At 40.6% G+C, this 7,268-nt stretch overlaps 1 protein-coding gene across 1 annotated transcript in view; it reads left to right on the top strand.

Moving 5' to 3' along the window:
• Positions 1-7,268, top strand: part of rgs12a (regulator of G protein signaling 12a) — a 44,296-nt gene that overhangs the window by 519 nt on the left and 36,509 nt on the right. Inside the window, exons 2-3 of the mRNA XM_005749789.1 lie at positions 447-2,298; positions 4,280-4,372. Of these exons, the coding sequence (XP_005749846.1) occupies positions 511-2,298; positions 4,280-4,372 (1,881 nt within the window). The 5' untranslated portion in view covers positions 447-510. The remainder of the gene's footprint in view (positions 1-446; positions 2,299-4,279; positions 4,373-7,268) is intronic.

Below are 7,268 nucleotides of genomic sequence, written 5' to 3' on the forward strand. Positions count from 1 at the left end.
TTGCACATAAAAGCTGCCTCTGTTTTAGCTCTGACAGATAATTGCAGATATAAGATTGATGTGGGTTGCGTTACTTGGTTATTAAATGAAACTGATTAAATTAAATTAATTTGTTGACTAGGTGAGAGCAAAGAAAGCTAGAAAAACACCCTGCTTTTTCTAACACTGCTTAAAAATGTTATTCTGTTTTCAGTATATAGTCTTTACATTATTTATTAGCAGTATTCATCAATAAAATAACCATTTAATGTAATTAATAAAATGTGCTGTAGAACTTCTCATTAGTTTTCACAAAGAACTTTAGAGCTGTCCTTTATTTGCAAGTATTTTTGACATTTTAATGCATGAGTTGTAATTTATTAAGTCTTTGAACAATTTAATGTGGTGGAAAAACATGTCGTCTTCTTTACTTTTTGTCCTTGTGTTTTGCTTTGTGTTACCATAAGACGACAACAACACAATAGTGTTGGCAACGGACAAGTGTTACAGTTCCCACATGCGGCAACAAAGATGAGGATACAGGGACAGCCTGAGGGCGCGAGGAGGCGTCTGGATATGAATGCATCCGGTGAGTTCAAGAGCGTGGAGGTCATCCGTGGTCGGGCTGGATATGGCTTTACTATTTCAGGACAGAGGCCGTGCATGTTGAGCGGCATCCTGGAAGGAAGCCCGGCATACTTGGTGGGGCTCAGACAAGGAGATTGCATCATGGTCATCAATGGAAGTGACGTGTCTACTGCTTCTCATGAGGCTGTGGTGCAGCTGATTGGCAGCTGCAAAGGACCCCTGTGCTTGGTGGTGCAGGCTGAAGGCCGAGTGTTGGGAAACCCAATCCTTAATGATGTGAAATTTGGGTTTCCTCAGAAAAGTGGCGTTTTCCAAAAGGCAAGTGTTTTCCGCACAGTCTCAGATGACTCAAGCAACTCCTCCTTTAACGCGAGTTGTTCGGTTGCCGCCAAACAGAGGCCGGTTTCAGAGCCGGATATGTCACAGTGGTCACAGCAGTGGAGTGCTTTAGCTGAGCAGCCAAGGGAGGAGACTTCCACGTCTGGGGATGCAGACTCTGTTATTACAGACGAAGCCAATCCAGACTGGGGTGTTTTGAACATGACTTTGGTGGTTGGCTACCTGAGCTCCACAGAGCTGATTTTGAACACTAGTGAATCAGAGGACTGTTCAAAGGCCATTCTGGAGAGAATCCGACAGCTGGGCACTGAGCAGGACACCCATACCCTTGTGATGATGAAGATCATGTTTGATTGCATTCGTCTTTGTGACGACGCTGGAGCTGTTTTGGCAGCGTTCCCTGCTGAGAACCTGGTCTTGGGGGCTGTGTGTACTGAAGACCCACGTTTTTTTTGCCTGGTCACCACAGGGCATATTATTAATGGCCGTGTGCCAGAAGATAGTCCTCTGCGTGCCTCCTGCCATGTTTTTTTCATTGACCCAGATCTGGGAAATCACAAGGATCACACTGGGATTGCTGGCCGTTTTGGTTTCAACTGCACTCCAGATCCAGATGCCTCGGGCTGCCTGGAATTCCCACAGACTCCCCCGGATGTTCTTAACTTTGTAACAGTACTTTACAGCGACATGGGGGAAGCTGTGGAAAGACTAAGAGTGAAACTGGACGCAGAAGCCCAGGAGCATGCCAAGGAGAACGTCAGCACTGCCAAACGTGGCAGTGCCAGCAGCAATGGGGACAGTGGTATTGGAAATGTTTCCCCCCCTGAGGAGAGAGCGGACAGGGATTTCCCTTCGGTGATCCAAAACCATCCTGGGGCCCACCTCCCCAGCTGTCCATGGGATTATCCTCCGGCTGAGGGCCTCACCCCAATAACCCTCTCCAAGAATGGCCAAAAACTTAATCCAGAGAACACTACCAGCACAGATTCCCTGTCAGAGTCATTACCTGGCCCAGATTCTTTAGTTAGCTTTTATGGAGGACCCCCACCCAGACTACAGTTCCAGTTCAAGCCCCCACCACCTCTTATGCGTTTGGATAAAAAAACAAACTTCTCTGGAGATCCTCTCAGAGGGAGCCAACGGTGGTTCTCAAAGCCAAAGTGGCCAAAAGTCCTGAGTAGTGATCCGGCACCATGTGAAACATCCAACAACAACTGGCCCTCACACAATAGTCTTAGTGCCAGCACCAATAACCTGCCACCTCCAATGAGCCAGATACCCTCGGAAAGGTACCAGTCAGCTGAAGTCATGATGCTGCCTCCCAGGGAGGAATGGACCAGAAAGTTTGTAGAACAGAGACAGAAGCAGCAAAAGGATGGCAGCACTAGAAATGTAAGTAAGACACTCTTTCTTGTTTTCTTTCTTCTATTTTTTTTTTTTTACTTTAAAGCTGCAATCTAAAGAATTTAAAAATAAACATTTCTTATGCTGCCATTGAAGTAGTTAATGAGGTTTATGAGTATGTATAAATAACCTGTGATCTGAAATACAGGTTTCAGGCATTTAACTTCCACAAGAGTCAAATATGAAAAATCATATATTTATCATGTTTTTGAACCCAAAAGGTTAAAATTTCTTGATAGTTATTTACAAAAAAGGGCAAAAATGTTAGAAAATATTTTTTTAATTTCACTTGTGAGGGAGCCATTATATGCTCCCCCCCCCCTGTTTTTATCTCATATGTACTTTTAAAATTGCAGATGCTCAAATTAAAAATGGCACACAGCAGCCCAACTACCTGCTCTTTGTATGCTGCAGCATATCCAAGAAAGTAGTTTTAAAGGGGAGGATGTAAAATACTTTATTTCAGACTGAGCAACTGCATCAAGGCCCATCATCAAATTAATAAGGATTATTTTGAGGTGTGAGTCATGCAAAGCTCTAGCAAGCTAGAATACAAGTCAGAAATGACGTCCCTGTAATAGGTCCTTAATATGTCCTCTTGCAGTACCCGGTGATGTTTATAGGATCTTTATAGGTGTCCTGACAGAGACATTTTATGTGATCAGCAACAAGCATGAGGTGTCCTGTCTTTCACAAACTCTTTAAAACTTTTTTTTTGTATTCTTGTTGAATTAAATGCTTTTACTTAAGTGCTGTGCAGGTTTCTTTGCTAAAATGTAAAGTTTATTATTCCTGTCACCTTGAGGCAAGAGCATCTGCTTCTGTGCTTATAGTGGCTCTTGAACTATTAAATGCTCAGAAAGAATTGAGTTTCCCGACATCAACGGGGTGTTAGTAAGTCTGTTTTTGGTGGCACCTAACATGAAATAAAACACCACTGCTCAACGCTCAGTTGGTGCAGTGTGTCAATTGAGCTCAGAAAACACCTGCTGAAAGTTAATGTGCAACTCTATAAAGAGGTTTTTTTTACTGTTGGTTTCCTCTTTGTCCACAAGATGTCCCTGTGTATCCATGAGCTCCAAGAACCACAATTACACGTCTAAAGTATCTCTGAAGTCGGCTTTTTCACTAAGCAACAGACTCAAATTAGTCAGCATGTAGGCGAGCTTGTGTTTGTAAATAACTTTGTAATCAGGGACACGTGCAGCGGGCTTTAGATTAAGTTTGGCTACAGAATAATCTCATGTGATATATTTTTTTAAAGTTTATTTCTTTAAGAGAAGCATTGCCCTGTGTTTCCAAGTCAGAGCTTGATTGCATCTTTTCCCAGCAGCTTGCATTAGATCAGAAAAAAAGACTATCTTGAACAGGAAGCCAGACAAATTACAGGGTAGAGCCCATGTCATGCAGCAGTAATTATCTGCAAGCAATAGACACAAAACCTCTCCAGTCACAAGAGTATGCGGTGGCTGGTTAGAATGCAGTATCTTTAAGATATTAGCGATTGTGTTTCCATCTGCAGTCCGAGAGACTGTGACATTAGTGTGCAATTATATCTGAATGTAGAAGCACCAGGAGAGAAATCTGTCAGATCTCGCGGATCATTTTGGATTCCCAGAAAGATGTGTTTGAACAAACTCATCTCAAATTCAATTCTCACTTTGCTTATACTGTTACATTTTCATTTTCTCCTATCCGCGAGTAACTCCATTATCTTTGACTCTCCGGGCAAAAACGTGTCACAAACACTTCAGTTCTCGGAAAATTATGACATTATCTTTGACAGTCATAGCAAATGTCGTGTTTTACAGTTAAATAAGCAAAAAATTTCTGTAGATAAATAGATGTCAGTGACAGTAGTTTAACAGTTACTAAGTTGTAGTTTGGTAACTTGATTTTCTAGGAGAGATTGTGTCTTGTGTTCAAAAGTTAAATCAGTAATGGTGATTTTAAATCCTCTTGCCTTCAGGGTTCCAGGTTTTGGGGTATAGGCGCTATTCGTGCGTCTAAACGTCGTTCTGCCAAACGTCTCAGCCTGGCACGATCGCTGGATGACCTTGACGTAAGTTCTTTTTCCTTCCTCACCCTTTATGCTATGAATTTGAAACATGGAAAGTGTTTTTTCATTTTAATGCTCTGATGGTCTTCTGTCCTTCCCATTCTGGTTGGCCTGTATGTACAAAAATTACCTCATTAATGTGGACGTTTGAACCATACCCCCTCCCTTTTACACTTCAGCTTTTTTTCTCTTCTTTTTTTTAACCTCACATTTCCGTTGCCTTGAACTCTGTGTTTGCAAGGGATGGCTCACAAAGTGGTCTTTGTGTAAGCTAGAGGCATGTTCCTGTTTGTTTGGTGTCACTAATGAGCGCTGCTGCATGATGGAATATCATGCTCACATTTTCTCATATTAATGTTTCTGAGAAACCCTCTTTCTGCGGTGGGTCTGTGCATGCACGTATTACTTAGGCACACCGATTCTGATTCATATTCACAAAACTACACACACACGTGTTCTTATGTCTTGTAATTGCTCCGAATGCACACAAACAGGCGCAAAAATGATCCAGAAAGTGGCAGACTGTATTGTGGGTCCACGTAGGAGCACACTTGCAGGATCCACATTGCACTCAAAACATCACACCACAAATGTTCCTCAGGAATGTCTCAACACACACTAAAGAGCACTGTTAATAATAATAAAATGTTTACCCCAAGATGTCTTAAGCTACTTTCTTAATCAGCTATAGGTTATAATACCCCACCTCCCACTTCATCTCCTAATCCTTACTGTATGTTCACATGTACGAATCTGAGTAGCTTTTGTTTTTAAGCGAGGTTACAAACTTTTACCAGTAAAAAAAATTGAAAAAATGAAAAAGTGTATTTTTATTTTGTTTCGTAACTTCTTGTTGGCTCGTGTGCAAAGATTTCCTCACCGTGCGTGGGTCTAACGGTGTGTTTCATTGTTTACTTTTTATGACTTACCAGAAATAGTTAATTACTTTGCATCAATCAAGAGTAAAATTGCCTCTGAGTATGCCATCACCCCTAGCAACTAAGACATCTCTTCTCTAGTGCTGTTATGAGGTGTCTATTCCTGCCTGCTGTTAAATTTAAAAGGGGATGTTTTGAGCTGTCATATACTCTGCTTGTACAAAATAACATTGGCTGAATAGAAAGGTAGGTGTTCTCATGCTTGAAGCAGTCTGTGAAATTATCTAATCTCTTCCCCCCTTGTCTCTCAGCGTTAGTTTGATCTGTTACATTGTTTTGTAGATCTTTGATATCTTTGTTTTATCATCTCTATGCTGGTGGGACCTGCAGTGGCACAAACAAAGAGAGGCAGGCTTAGGCTAGTCTCAGTTGGCTCAGTTAAATACAGCATATGTTTTGATACTAAGTGTTGATTATCTACAGACAAGAGTACTACATGACTTCTGTTAGTAATTACATGCTATCTAAAAGATAACTATAGCTTCATTGTCTGAAAAACGAAGCAATTGTAAAAGAGCTTTTAAACTTGCATTCAAAACAGACAGCGGGCCTATTTGCTTAAATGCTAGTTTCAGGAGATTTCAAATAAAACAAGGTTTCATTTTGTAAATTAAGAGTCAGACTAACAGCTTTTCAGTCTCAAGTAGTTAGTTTTTCTCAGTTTTGCACTCACATCTACGTGCCCATTACTCCTGGTTTCAAAACACCAGCAGTGCCACAGTGAAAATAATGAGTTGTGAGTATCACAATGAGATTTCACTAATTAATGGGTAATCTTATGGTGGCTGTGTCCATGTTTTATATATAATCTATGTAGGGACACTATAAAATGACAGAAAAATGGAATACAATGAAATGAAAAAATGTAACTTTGCTTGTTTTGAAATATAGGGCTCATTTTTTGTGCTGTGCAACAATATAAAACAAAATGGACAGTTTAACGATTCTTTTAACATCAGTCTGAGTATTTCCAACTGACGACATTAACGCCTGTAGCTTAAAGCAAAATATTGCTCATCCTTGCTTAAATTAGAGCTGAGCTTCATAACAGGTTGCTGCATTGTGGGTTTGTTTGTCTTTGTTTCATAATGTGCCAAATGTTTTCAGCAGGTGGCAGTTTAAGACCCAGACTCTGTTTTACAGAGCTGTGCTTCTACATGCAGAATGCGGTTTGCATAGGCCCTCCTTTAGTAAGATGTCTATATGATGATATATAGCTGCATATATTGTTCAGCATTAATGGTGCCTTCACAAATGTGTATTTTACCCATGCCACATGCAATAATGCACTTCCACAGATCGAGCCGTATGATATATATTCTTTAGTCAGTATGATGTGGGGTGTGTGATTTCCAAAAATCCCAAATTCAAATTTTCAGTGATAAAATCTGTTTTTAATCTGCAGTTTTAAGTCACGGTACTGCTATACATTCCAAATAATAAGAGTTTAGGGAATTTATGATTTTCAGAGACTTTTCAGTGTGCACCTCGGGCTCTGCTCTGGATTTTAATTTCACAAGCTTTCATCTTGCAGTCATGGCCAGATATCAGGTTTTCTATAAGCAACTCTGTTCTCCCATAGCAAATTAAAGCCATCCAATGGCACCAATTTGGTTCTTATAGACTTACACATATGCAGAATTGGGTGGTGCCTCTTAAGCACCAGATTTGGAGAATGACCTGTTCCGGAAATGATTTTTAGCATGGGAATCTTTGAAGAATGAAGTGAAATTTAAGGACTTGTTTCCCCCCTACTTTGAAGGTTGTGGTCCCCTTCAGAGCAAAAATAAGTGACAAATGATGGACACAGCAAGCTGATGCACTGTAGTAAACTCTTCACCTCAGAAGACTCTTTAACCTCCTAAGATCCGAGCTCTTCTACGGCATGCATTTTGAATTTCTCTTTGATATTTGGGCATATTGGGGCCCGATGAATGTAAAAACAAAGAATTACCAGATTT

The sequence above is a fragment of the Pundamilia nyererei genome, unplaced genomic scaffold (genome assembly GCF_000239375.1).
Source record: "Pundamilia nyererei isolate P.nyererei 1_Seehausen unplaced genomic scaffold, PunNye1.0 scaffold00254, whole genome shotgun sequence".
NCBI classification, from domain to species: Eukaryota; Metazoa; Chordata; class Actinopteri; order Cichliformes; family Cichlidae; genus Pundamilia; species Pundamilia nyererei.